The sequence below is a fragment of the Lagopus muta genome, chromosome 3 (assembly GCF_023343835.1).
Source record: "Lagopus muta isolate bLagMut1 chromosome 3, bLagMut1 primary, whole genome shotgun sequence".
In the NCBI taxonomy this organism is placed as follows: Eukaryota; Metazoa; Chordata; class Aves; order Galliformes; family Phasianidae; genus Lagopus; species Lagopus muta.
Genome location: NC_064435.1, coordinates 4,492,825 through 4,506,814, shown reverse-complemented (window position 1 = coordinate 4,506,814; position 13,990 = coordinate 4,492,825). Strand labels below are relative to the sequence as shown.

General features: G+C 38.4%; 1 protein-coding gene across 15 annotated transcripts in view; it reads right to left on the bottom strand.

The window, feature by feature from the left end:
• The window catches only part of PTK2 (protein tyrosine kinase 2), a 193,840-nt gene that overhangs the window by 50,299 nt on the left and 129,551 nt on the right, over positions 1–13,990 (bottom strand). For 9 of the 15 annotated variants that reach the window (XM_048940406.1, XM_048940408.1, XM_048940405.1 and 6 more), the window contains 4 exons: positions 13,305–13,335; positions 11,215–11,267; positions 3,304–3,387; positions 2,116–2,133 (listed from right to left, as the gene is read on the bottom strand). In XM_048940406.1, the coding sequence (XP_048796363.1) occupies positions 2,116–2,133; positions 3,304–3,387; positions 11,215–11,267; positions 13,305–13,335 (186 nt within the window). The remainder of the gene's footprint in view (positions 1–2,115; positions 2,134–3,303; positions 3,388–11,214; positions 11,268–13,304; positions 13,336–13,990) is intronic. The other 6 variants (XM_048940402.1, XM_048940398.1, XM_048940400.1 and 3 more) reach the window with 2 other exon arrangements.

Genomic DNA, 13,990 nt, shown 5'->3' with positions numbered 1-13,990 from the left:
GCTAGCACACTCAGGGGCACTAATCATAGAATCACAGAATGGCCTGGGTTGAAAAGGACCACAGTGATCATCTGGTTTCAACCCAATGTTTCAATGTGCAGGGTTGCCAACCAGCAGACCAGGCTGCCCAGAGCCACATCCAGCCTGGCCTTGAATGCCTCCAGGGATGGGGCATCCACAACCTCCTTGGGCAACCTGTTCCTGTGTGTCACCACCCTCTACATCTCTAATCTCTTGGTATGTTTTTTCTCCTAGTCATACAAACTGAAATTTTAACAGAAAGGTAAGCTCTAGGTTCACCTGAAAAGTAAGCAAACATCTCAAAGAAAACATCAGTGTTACACGACTGTTATCAGGGTAATCGCTCTGCTTCTTTATAATATTTCTAAGGATATTTTAAAACTTTTGTTAGGTGAAATATACAACAGCCAGTGTTACAAGTTGTTATTTGAGGATGATACCGAAGAGTTCTTCCCATCTGGTTAAAAAATGGACTGAATGAAAGATATTATAAACAACTACAAGAAGAATTTAAGGAGTCCAGATAGAAAAGTGGCGTCACACTATTCTTTAAACAACTAAATCGTTTGTCACACCAGTTTGTGGAACTGTGCTTACGAATGTGACAAATGACTTGGCTTGTACATCTCCCTACTTTAATTTACTGAAGTTCACTCATAACGCTGTAGAGCACTGCATGGTTTTAAGACATTGCTCAAACCTACCCTGAAACTAAAAGGGTCCTCATAGCCAATCTAAATGAATAAAATGCTTGCAGTGAACTACACAAATATTTCCTGTTACACTTTTAACACTCTGGAGAGGAACATATAATGAGAATTCAGAAAGTAATTCCTATACATCATTTCCAGGAATTAAGAGGAAAAAAAAAAATCAATCAAGGCATTAACAGTGACTCAGAGTGCTCTCTACAAGAGACAACCAACCTCTATAACCCATGATCAGAGCCACGTTTTAAGAAACTATACTCAAGTCAGCTAAGACTGAGACTACGTCTGCTCAGAGATATTCCAGAATCCATGCAGAGCCTGAAGCAAGGCCCACTTGGGCAAGGTCTGCAGGCTTCTTTATGGAGAAGGATGTGCTGTAGCATTCCCCAGAGCAAAACGCTCAGTAAAGCAGGGATTCCAGGAGCTACTCTGTTTTCAAGGCCCCTGGTATGTCTAGACGAGTAAGCCGATTTGAACTTCACTAAATCTGAACATGTTTATAAAATTTCAGTGCATTACCTCCATAATAGCTCATTCATAGCCCTTATTTTAAAATGCTCTTTGAAATGTCCTTCCTCATGACTTTTTTTCCATTTACCAGAGCCCAAATTTTTAGAAGATAGACATCAATCGAAACCTGTCTGTAGGTATCTGAAAATCAATTTCTGAATTTATGATTGCAAAAATGCCCTTCAAGCTGTTAAGAAATTGAAGGAAATAGAGATGGTATTATCTTCATTTTTATCTGAGAGAAAGGAGGTGTGAATTTATATCCACCTCCCAATTTATTCAGAGGAAGGCCACAAAATATTATTCCTCGTTATCGTTTTCCTTCACAAATTAAAGAACGTAAAAAGCAATACCTCCTACTTGTAAGAACCAAGACACAGACACACAACCAGCAGTATCAGATTGACTTTTTTTCCCAATATCAGATGGAATTCTGTAAGCAGCAGTAGCAGTAGTGGACTACTGATGACTTCAAAGCATCTCCTCAGCAGACTCATTTCCCATGCTGTATAGCAGCCATTGAACACGCTCACTGGCCAAACCAAGCATGTAACAATCACTTAAATCAAACTGAATGGACACTCTTGAAAAACCTATGAACTTTCTCTGCATCATGCCAGAACTCCCATTGCAAACACATGCAATACCACATCCCTGCAAGTTTGAAACAGATTTCCCTTTTCCAATTACAGTTTAGCAGAAAGCGCTGGTTGCACAGCCTGTTAAGTACAATATTTAATGGCTAATGCCCAAGACAGACTGCTTTTTGAACTAAAATGTGTATAAAACCGATTGCTGAAATATGCGTTAACTGCTACATGGATGTAAGAATTGCATATTGCACGTTAGTAACACACAGACTAGAAAACATTACCGTCCCCACTAATTTCATCTGCAGATCCAGGTGGCATGCAAGGAGAGAGAAAAACAGGGGGAGAGAGAAGGGACAGAGAAAGGGAGGGGAAAATATACTATTAAATTCATGAGTAATCCAAAAGTATTCAGATTGCAGTTATCTTATATACCTGACTCAAGAGAAACCAGAAAAGTAGTGGAATTTAAGACTTCTCACCTAAAACCCAAGGGACAAAGATATGTTCTGAGAAGCTTGCGTGATGAAACAGAGTTAATGACTTTTAAACACAGCATTACAAAAAATTAAATTTGGAAGTGGAACTAGTTCTTTGAATGCATAAGGAAATATGAAATCCTGTTGTTCTTTAATCTTGAATGGATCTCCTACAGCCATGGGTCGTTCCAATTTGGCTTTGCACGTACGAATGTGACTTTTGATAACTAGAGTTGGGGTTGACTATTTTGGAAGGAAACACACTCCTGTGCTATCACAACAGCAAGAGTAAGAAATGGAACAATCTAAGCAATAATCATACACAGCATACTAGTTATATTGAGCAACTCTACAGGAAAGCTGTTCAATGAGCACCACAGCCTGCATTACTGTAACGGCCCCATTCCACGCCAATAATTACAGCACAAGCTGATGCATTTTAGATATTACTGATTTTAAAAATGCACATTAATATTGTAAAAGTAATGCACCTGTTCCTTCAATTCTTCTTACACCTAACAAAGCCAAACCGGTCCAGACCAGGTGCTGAACCAGTATGAAGCCACAAGCATCACTGTATTCAATATGCAATTAAAAGTGATCCCAGCTGATGCTTATTGTTGCTATTCTACTTCATTCATGAGCATGCTGTATCAGGGGTCCAAGAATGAAGTCAAAATCTGTTAACAAAAAAAAATCCCAAGAGTATAGCCAGAATAGATATACAAATGAAAATATTAATGCTTGTAATTAATTGCAGCATATAATGCTTAAAACAAAGCCTCTCATTAAAACATGGACCAGCAAGTTTATGACACTGCACGAATATCCAATTCGATAGAGTGAAGGGGTAGCAGAAATTTAATGAGATTATTCTTGGAACTCTGTTTACCTGAGCCTGAAGTATTAAAAGAAAAACAACCAACCAGTAACTGAGTTAGTATTTCAGCTTTTGTGTTAACAAGGCAGCCTATACAAAGAGCAGTGCAGTACCCTTAGGTGGCGGCTCATGGGAACAGAAGACGAAAGGGAGAAAGCGTCTAGCTTTCTTTACTTTATGCTGACAGTGATTGACTCCTTTACAAAGAGGCAAGAAAAGGAAAGAGAAAAACAAATTATTTAGAAATAAAAGAGGCTGGGGAGAACATTTACAGCGAATGAACATAAAACTAAAGGTTTACATTACAGTTCTATATATGCAAAATGGATACACGAACGTATTTGAAACTCTAAAGCACACTTACTTCTTTTCTACAGCAGTAAATTATTCCCATTTCACTTTCAAAAAGTGAGACTAGATTATGTTAAGAAGCTGGCTTTGGCCAACTACTTACACCACCCACTCACAGTGCAGAGGTACTGTCCATCCCAGAAGCATAACCCACTTTTTTAAGATGCCCACCTAAGCTTGACTAGAATGTGCTATGCTAAAACGCTTAAGTGAAGTCTTAAACATGTAATACTGACTTTCTGGACCCTAAGAAAAGAACTTAATATGAAACAACTATTTCACATATTACAATTACACAGAACAAGAAAAAAGTACTGCTTCTCTACCCACTGAAATACAACACTGCATTTGATTAGCAAAGTGCTTAGCAGGAAGAGAGAGATTTCTAAGCAGGAGAGAACACGAGAAAGCCAAGACCAACTTTATAAGGTGAGAAAGAAGGAAACAGGATGATACAAGGAACCTGAGTATAGCTGCTCCTCTTGTTTCTCATCATCTGTTCACTCCTCTCTGCTTTCTCTTCCCTCTCCCCTCTATCTCAGGAAATGAGAGAGATGATGCAAAATGTGCATCAACCAAAGACTCCCACCCAGCTGCTGATACTCCCTTTCAAAATTGAGGAGTGAAGCCCAGCTGCCTTGACCAATAGAGGCTGCAGGAAGAATTGAGAGCCCAAGCCGTGCAGGAGCAGCATGCTAGCCCAACACCCCAGCAGCAGGATGGAGGAGTCTGGAAACCTATGAAGTACTAAAGGAGCTGTATTTATGCAAAAGCACTGTCTTCTACTCTTCGTTTTTTCTTCTGACCAGTTTGAGGGATGATGAGAGCTGCATTAAGTGTGTTAAATCTGGAGGGAGCACGCTGAATCTTATGCATGCGAATCTAATGGATAACTTCCTACCATGTAGAATTCCCACTTAGCTAAGACAGTAAAGGTAAAACACATGGGTATGATTTATTATTGTACCAAAACATCACTTTAAAAACTGCCAGTGTGATTCATCAATTGTGAAAATTTATGTGCCACTGAAAGTGACAGAACATCAATCAATGTTAAACATTGAAGGAGATGCAAAGAGGGCAAACTTACAAGTTAGTTGATAGTATTTATGTGAATTAACACATTAATGGAATCACAGGGATCTATTTTCCTCATATCACATGGCACTACGTTCTAATACAAGGCTGAGGTAACATTCTTAACAAAGCCTTAAACACAGTGCAAACAGAAAGAAGTCCTACAGCTATTTTTAGACATCTGAAAAAGTACTGAAATAGGAATAAAGGCATACAATACACTGCAGTGAAACAGAAGAACAGGTATAAAGTGACTGGAAGCAATGCAAGCTATCTGAAAGGGAAGAGACGCTTCAACTCTTGACCTGCCCACTCTAATTCAAGCCTGAAATACTGCAGTGCTGCTACTCTTGTCTGGACACATGGGAAGCAGAAGCAGGTTGAAACCTGACCCACCTTCTTCCTTAAGAAGCAACCATCAAAATCAAATGGCCTTTTAGTTCAGCACAGCCTGACAACTGATGATACTCAGACCAACTTGTCCTCTGCACTTCAAATGTTGTTTGTGACCCCTTGCTTATAGTTTGTGCCACCGTTCTGCTACATAAAACGAGGAACACTGCCTTAAAACTATCACATCTTCAGGTTAGTTACACAAGTTGTTCCTCTTGATAGAGTCAATTCTAAGTTTAAAAAAGAACATGCAATTCTTTGTCAGGAGCCTAGAAAACACCTGCTTGAAATGGATTCTACTTTGATTTACACCATTCCACACTGACTTCCAGCCACTGATATGCTGGCTTCCACCTAAATGCCCACAAAGCTCAAAAATGCTGCTGAAGACAAAACTCACAGGATTGCTTTTATTTTGTTTAGTGCCTCTCCCAAGTACTAAGCACTCGAAGTTACTGCATACCAAAAGTCCATTCCACTTCCTATTTTACAAGGGACGTTATGATGTAGAGGGCAGTTACTCCTGGAGCTCCTTATCTGGACAGTGTGAGCAGAGAATGGAAAGCTGGAAAAGGTAACATCCCTTTCTACTGTAGTATATATTCCTGAACCAGCTTGGGGAAAAAAACATGGGGAAAAAATCTGTGGAAGGAATAATGTAGTTGTTTTCACGTATTTGTCAAAGCAAACATACATAAACAACAAACAAATGTGAAAACGCATGGAACATCTGTGCAGTCAAACTACCAAAGTGTCTGCTTGTATTAAAAAAAATGGATGGCAAAGGAGGAGTGAAAGAGGGGGAAGAGCTTTAAACTATGATGGAGATTGATGAAATCAAGGCAGTACATTCCCCAGCACTGACAGAGAGCTCCCAGTCATCACACTTCATTCTGGTCTCACTGTGCATGAAAAGCAGCATTTTAGTGAGTTCAAAATGCAAAGAGATAACACCTGCCTAGTCGACTGTGATGAGAAGTCTAACACCGTAATTTATCATCATTAAGGGTATTTTAAAGCATATTATCTTATTAACAATCAAAATAGCTGGGTGAGTTATGCAAGTACCTTCTCTTTGGAGACAAATGACTTGCTAAAGGTTTGTAAGGGTAGTCTGCCAAAAAAAACCCAAATCTGACTCAAATGCTTCCCAGTTCTTTGACCACGCAGCTGAGCTACAGCTGCACAGACTTTATATTCCTCTAATTACTTGATAATCAGAATGTGTAACTACACAATTTATGCTAACAGTGCCAGTCTTCAGAAAAATGAGCTGTCAAACGTGACATAATTGGGCGAACAGACAGAAGTCGTAAGCAGTCAAGATAACTGTTTTTTATCATAATAAATTGCATACAATTTTCAACACTGTCTTTTTGTAGTGACTTGATAAATTGAGCATGCTTCCAAAAATACCTGCTCTACAACCTTGGGCAAAAACACTTTTTCCTCTACCAACTTATTGAAAAGGAACGAGAAATGGTAAGTCCTAAACAAGAAACTCTTTCAGAAATGAACACAGTGCAGACTTTCATTTTTAGTACAGAATTATGAGACAGAGCACGCACGGTGCTTTGCAAGCAGAAGTGATTCAACAAAATCCCATTTGTCTTTCCATCCTTGCTCACAGCATTGCTTGTGACTAGCCCTCATCGTTAACAGACTTTCTGGTCACCTGCTGCACTGACACTGTCTTTATTAAGAACATTCATAATTGCTGTAATACTGGAATCAAGTGAATATACTTGGTGCTTTTTTTGTCTGCTGCTTGTTGTGCTTTGGCAGTTGGCTCTAGCTATGTTTCATATTGCTCTTGGTAACCAACTGAAGTCTGCCTCCTGAATGAGCTGCACCATACCCTGCATCTATGCCTATTTCCTTCAAAAAAGTATATTTAATTCAAATTTAAATCTCAGCCAAATGAAATGACTAAGGTGACAGCTACTTCAAACTCAGTATCTCATAAACTGCCCCTGAGAGCTATCTTCTCTATGCCATTTCACTGACACTGCCATAATCAGGAATTAACCATGGTAAGTGATTTAAGTGGAATGACATTATACCAGGAGTCTGATTTTAAGGTAGAAACAGGAAGCTGGCAAAGAAACATCTGTTTCAGGCTGCTAAAGTCCTAACATTTCTACTATAAAGCTCCCTCTAGAAGACTCAGTTTCTCCTACACAGGGCATAAGCAGTGCAACTATTAGACCTAAGCCATGGTATAACCTACTGCTTCTCCTTTCAGCTTCAGTTTTAACATACTCTTTGTGCTAAGAACAGCCATGTCAACTATGGAACAGGACACAACACATTTCTCTTTAAGTTACCTATTTCCCCAATAAAAGATCTGGCACAGAACCTGTTGCTTAGATGGCTTAAGTCAGGTGGGATGGAACTGGTTTTTTTCAGAGTGTCTGTTATGATGCTATGTTTTGGTTCTACAAGAAAAATAATGTTGATAACACACCAATGTTTGTAGTTGCTGCTAAGCAGTATTGCACAGAGCTAAGGCCATTCCCAAAGAAGGACCCAAGGAGCTGGGAGGAAACAGAATTAAGACAGCTGACTTAAATGGCCAAAGGGGTATTCCATACTATCTGACACCATGGGGAAGGAGTTTTTAAGGGGCTGGGGGTTCATCTCTTGCTCTCTTCTGCTGCTTGGAAGGCTAGCTGGACAATGGCTGGGGGGTGGTGAGCAACTGCTTGTGCATCACTTGTTAAATACATATATTTGTCATAATTATTATCCTTTTCTCTATCTTAGTAAACAGTTTCATCTGAACCCATGAGTCCTACTTTGCTTTTTTTGTATTCTATGCCCCATCCCGCTGGGAAGGCTGGGAGTGAGTGAACAACTGTGTAGCTTTCTTATTATATAATTATATATATGTACTTATTATAATATGTAATTGACGGGGTAAATTGTTATTTTTGGAAATATGTAGATCAGGAAATATGCACATCACCTTACTAAGGCTAATGGTTGCTATTTCAAAACTAACTGCTGGCCAAAATAAGTTTCTGTAGACTAGAGCAGTCAATAAAATCACATTTAAGTGCTACATTTTTTCCTACAGATTAGATGTACTATTTGCACACAGCCAATAATTCAGCCTTACTGTCTCCTGATTGTGCCCTCTTGGCCAAGCAGTAAGAATGCTTTCCTAATGCAAAAAACACAAGTAGATGGAGAGGGAGATACAAGGTGGAGCCATCCAACTATGAACTAGAATACTACTCACTTCTGATGACTCAGTAATTTTAACAAAAACACCATATATATGCCAAAGAAATCCAAAATGCAATATTTAACTGTCATATTTAACTGGGCTTTTAATTTATATATAAACACACAGATTAATGTAAAATTTGAGGTGCAAAATTCCCATTATGTTTAAAAAATTTCTTACTTGCACATAATAAAAGATCACTGTTGTGAGAAGTATCACCCTGTTGTAAGAAGTATTAAATACAAAGAGCTAAGACAAAGAATGCCAGAACAGAGAAAGCCACAGTGCAACCTGGTTCAGTGACACACAGCCTTTAGGGAACATTTCTTGGCTCCCAGTTCAGCAATTTGCTGCTTGAGATTCCTGGAGCCAACTTCACCCTTCACTAGTTTGAAAAGGTCTTTATTTAAAACTAGAGTTAAAAAAAATTAAAAAATTTAGAAACTTTCGTTTTCTGTATGCCTTGGAATACTGAAGGACTTGGAAAGAACAAGTTTTCATTTCACTAGACCAGAAACATTTCAAGGTGGATTAATACATAACTCAAACAGCAAGACAAGACATCTTTCATTAATAAGCTCATTTTCAACCCTATAAAACTTCAGACAAATACTTGTAGTTCTAGACCACCAATCATGTTCCACATCAGCATTCAGCTACTGCTTGGTTCCAAGTTGTGGTAAGGAGCTCACTTTGAAATTTTCCTTCAGTAGTAAGGGGGTAAATGCTATAAATATGTCTGACTGCTAGATTTTCCTGAGAATAACTTGTTTATGATTTTTTACTATTTAACGTTAGCATTGGGAGAGATCTAAATAAAGAACAGCAATCTCACTGCAACGAAGAGCTGAGTTAATTTACGATTTAAACTGTCAAAGGCACGAATGATATTACAGCTGTCAGAAAGTTACAAAAGATCGTCTTATTTGAAGTCCTTAGCTCTGAGGCATTTAAATGTCACCAGAGAAAAGCTCTTATTCTCCAAACCAAGATAGCATCATCCACAGCTGGCTCTGCACTGGATGCTGTCAGCTGTCGGACTCCGCTGACCTGTAACTCTCGGGTTAGCTGAACATAATGTACATCTGTTGCCTCTGTTGTTCCATATGATGGATCAGTTACACGTGACGACAGGAGGGGACTTCTTCACATCTACATGAAGCACTGCCTCATTTACAACAAGTTGATTCCTTAGGGTAAGCCAAAACTCCCAAGGAGAAATCGCTATCACTCAACTTTAGGACTTCAATTCAATATCCTGACATTCACAGCACACTTCAAAGTAATGTGGGGGCAAAACTGAACCAAAACAAAAACAATAAAAAAGAGAATTTCAGTATTCTCTGTGCCTTTCTTAGGAGGAACAAACCCTTGAGACTGAATAATAAATGCAGTAGTTTTAATCATTCCAGTATTATGTCAGTGTTTCCAATGGTTTGAAACGTGGTACAGGACACAAGAACAATGATTTCTCCGTGGAAAGCTATAAAACCTCACTACAAAAGAAGAACGCATTATTGGTTTTGATTTTGTTACTAGAAAGAAAGACAAGGGCATATGCTGGTTTTAACTGACTGTTTTGCTTCTGTCATTATGAGCCAGCTTTGTACTTTACAGCTTCTTTGACTGTACACCTCCTGCATTTTGCTAGATGCTAACCCTCTAGCCCTGGCTCTGCAGCAAAGCTCCCATTTGGCTATCGATCACCTGTATGGGATGCCCTACACAGCAGAGGTAAGTGGTATCACAGCTGACTTCCCTATATTAACATCAAACCACTACTTCAGAAGAGTAGAGAAGAACAAAAAGACAGGACATGCTTATCATGCCTCCTGCTCATCTCCCTCAGTGCCCTAAACCTTGCTTGGTCAGCTGCTGTTTGACTCTGAGAGGCAACGTTAACTGATGAAGATCTTTCATACCTCTGCAGCTTGATGGACATTTTAATTCCAGATCCTCTCACCAATTCTCTTGCACAAGGTCTAAATATGGACTTCTTATGTCAGCGGTGAATCTTAAACACCTTTAAAAAAAACTTAAGCATGGGGATGGGAATCTGAAAAGTAGGAAATGAATCAAGCATCTATGCACCATTCCTCCTCCATTTCCTGAGTATGTGCCACTAAATGGTCGCAAAAACGTTCCAGTGAAGCTGTAGCCTTCCTGTAAGTCAAGGATGGACGTTCCACAGGGTCACAGTAATGCTTCTTGAGGTCTGTGGCCAAACACTATAAATCTATACAGACGTACCACAATCTTAATAACACTTCCACACTGCAAATCTCCTTTATAGATAGCATGTATAAGTACTTAACAATGCATTTCCTACTGAGACATTGAATCAATCCCTCAAAAGGGTTTGTTGAGAGCCTTTAAAATAAAAATGTTCTCTGGAGGATGAAAACTTAAAACAAACAAACAAACAAAAAACATAGTTGCTAACAGAAATTTAAAAGCCTGTAAGCTATAGAAACAACACCTACTACATTACATGCTCATCATCCTTCAATTATCTTGCGGTTTTCAACAGCAAAAAATTTAAGTGATTTGATCTAAGCAGCAGCTACAACAAATTTGCTATCGAGTTTCTTCTTTCAGAAGTGATGATAGATATTTAATGGCTTATTTTCACTTTTCAAAGCTACTCCTTCATAATTTAACACATCCTCAGGTAATTTAAGATGGATAGTTTTGGTGACGAGTGGCCTAAGTGGAAACACTGACAGTCAGCCTTGCCTTCAAGTATTTTACCCCTGCTTCCCCACATGGATGTGGCTGTTCTCAAAAGCAACACTGCACAGAAGGACAGCTGAAAAAGTTCCTCTTTATGAATTCTACTGCAAAGTCAGCACAGCTATGGTCATGGGAAAATCAACAGCCATGGGGCAACAAGTGAGCTAACTGTGAGGAAAAATCTGTCTAAACATCTGCTAGCTGTAAAAATAAACCTGCATTTTTTTCAGAGCCTTACCTGATACAGAGACTGTGTGCGACCTTACTCCTTGCTTCTCATTGTTGGCCAGCCTGTAAAACAGAGGTTTGAATCGCTGAATGCTGTACATTCTTCACAGTCACATACACTGTGAATTCATCCTAACAGGGCACCTACTGTAATTAGCAGGGCCAATCCATTTTCCACAGTGACACATTTTGAGGGGGAGAAAAGTCAGAAAGGAATCTACCACTTCAAACCCAGCTGGGGGAGTGAGAGTGGAGAGAACGCGTTACCTTTTAATTAGAGAGCAACTTGGCAACAACAGAACAAACTTTAAGAAAAGCAAGAGAAACAAAACTCTTTAAAGGTTTTAAAGTTAAGCAGTGCACGTCTAAATATTGCCACTGTAGACAGTCTGATGGTCTTCCAACTTTCTGTATTCAATACTGGAAACAGAAATTATGAATCGAGCTCTTGTCTGTAAGCTGATTTATTTTATAGAGCCATTTTAAATTGATTTGCCTATCAAGTAAATGAAGAAAAACAATTACAATTAGACAGTTTTAGCTATAGAAATTGATTACTAACAAATTTCAATGAATTCTTCCAGTAACTTATTTCACATACACGTGCATATATAACCATAGTTATAATGTTATGAGAGGAGAACAGCAGTTTATGCTTTGAGAAATCTGTAAAGGCAAATCTCTCCAGATGGTGCTGGCTAGTACTTTTACACTTGACAAAAGACCATTCCCCTGCTGCCAGCTGAAGAGTGTATGTGGTGCTCTTGTTTAAACAGACCCAACATTACAATGCCAGTATTGGTAAACTGTCCCAAAAATGGGAAGAAGTTTCTACTTCAAACCTTACTTTATCCTAGAAATCCCTAGAGACAGGAAAAAAAAAAAAAAAAGCACTAAAGTGAAAACTCTGTAATTAGATCATTCTGTTTTTCTCAGTTCGTTCAAATACAAGTTTTCATCTCCTATGTGAGTGCACACTGTTTACCAATCTTCCTGCTTCCTGCATGGACTTCTACTTGCTTTTCCTCCCTGTTTTTTTATCTCTTTCTGCACTGTGAGCAATCTACCACCTGGCTACTGAGGACTGCAGCAGGACCTGTGAAGGAAGAGTATCCAAGTGGCTTTTTTCTTGCTGAATCAGGAATAAATCATGTTCCACACTGCATTCAGTAGATTAAGAAGTAGTAACAAAAATGGCAGGCTCACTCTAGGAGTTAAGGAAGAAACAGAATGAGGTGGCTGGCTCATAGTACAGTTCCTGATCTCCAAAGGAAAAACAAAGAAGACACAATAAACTGCTACACTTCTTACAGTCCTTTCAATCATTATCTCTAGCTACTGGATACTGCTTGATAAGGCTCAAGGAAAACAAAGAATTATTAGATGCAAATACCTTGGGTAAAGTGCCACCATTAAATCACTCAGAGAAAAAGAGATCAGATCTCTTTGCCAGATATAGATTAAGATTTTCAACACATTTATAATCATTACTGTATATATATTTTGATACATTAGTACATTTAAAAATAAAACAGATCAAGAACTGTTTGCTCTATGAACGCTACTCTTTATCACATTCGAACCTGGAGATTCCAACTCAGACTGATCCCATGATGGAAATATAATTTGGAAAAAAAAAAAGACATAAAAGATTTATTACAGGAAGAAAATTTCTGTATTTTTGCATAAGCAGTAAAGCAAATAGCAAAACCAACACTGCAGACTGATCTACAGAGAGGCTGAAGTGACAACACACAGACTGTTAGGCATCATTCCTGCAATTAAGTTTACTCGTGGACTCAAAATAAATAGCCTGAATCCCAGTCTAGCTTTTTCCAGAATATCCTACTTTTGTTACTGTCAAGTATCACTGATGCACTATGAGTTTTGTTCCCTCAAATTTCATTTGTGGTATCTGTAATGCTGCTGTCAGTCATTTACGCCCCATGGTTCCAAGTGCCTGCCTGCTATTTGCCCTAGAATCCAAAGGCAACAATAAAAATCAAGCATGTACAAAAAGTGTCAAGTGTCACTTAAACAAAACCATTTTGAAAGCATTTTTTGAACTACATATATGTAAAAAGAAAGTATTAAACTCACTTTGGTATTGATGGTAAAGCTCTTTCACCTTCTGTGTAAAGAAGAAGAAAACGGAATTAAAATTGTATTTCAGTTTCCCAATGACCTCTCTCAATGTCCAATATATACAAGGCTGAAATAGTAATCATCACAACCTTCCAGGGAAATTGCATTGACTCATAAGACCATTCAATACTTATATCAACAGCAGCACACCAACACAGCGCATTCCAACTAGCAATGCATACATTCTGGCAAGTCTTATCATAGAATAATAATGTATACAGAATATGAGACTTTTTTATTCACAATAAATAACTCTGATAAATCACCTGCAAAAGGTATGGCAGAAATCTCATCTCTCTACTGAGAAATACTTCTCTCATTTCCAAGACATGCTAACCATATATTACAGTACACAGGTAAATACAGTATATAAATACCTATGTATTAATATACACACACATAAACTGAAATTCTGAAATCAATGTAGACTTCCAAACAAGAATACTGATATAAATCATCAATGTATACAGCATATAACATTAACTTCACATTGGGTTGAAATCATACACCAGTAATGCCTAGAAGCCAGAGATGAGGATGTCTCCTTATAAACTATTTTCAAATTCTCTGCCAATCTTTCTTTGCTAATGGCCCTGTGTATAAATGCTTGGATAGAAAGCATTTTGTCTCATATCTCTTTG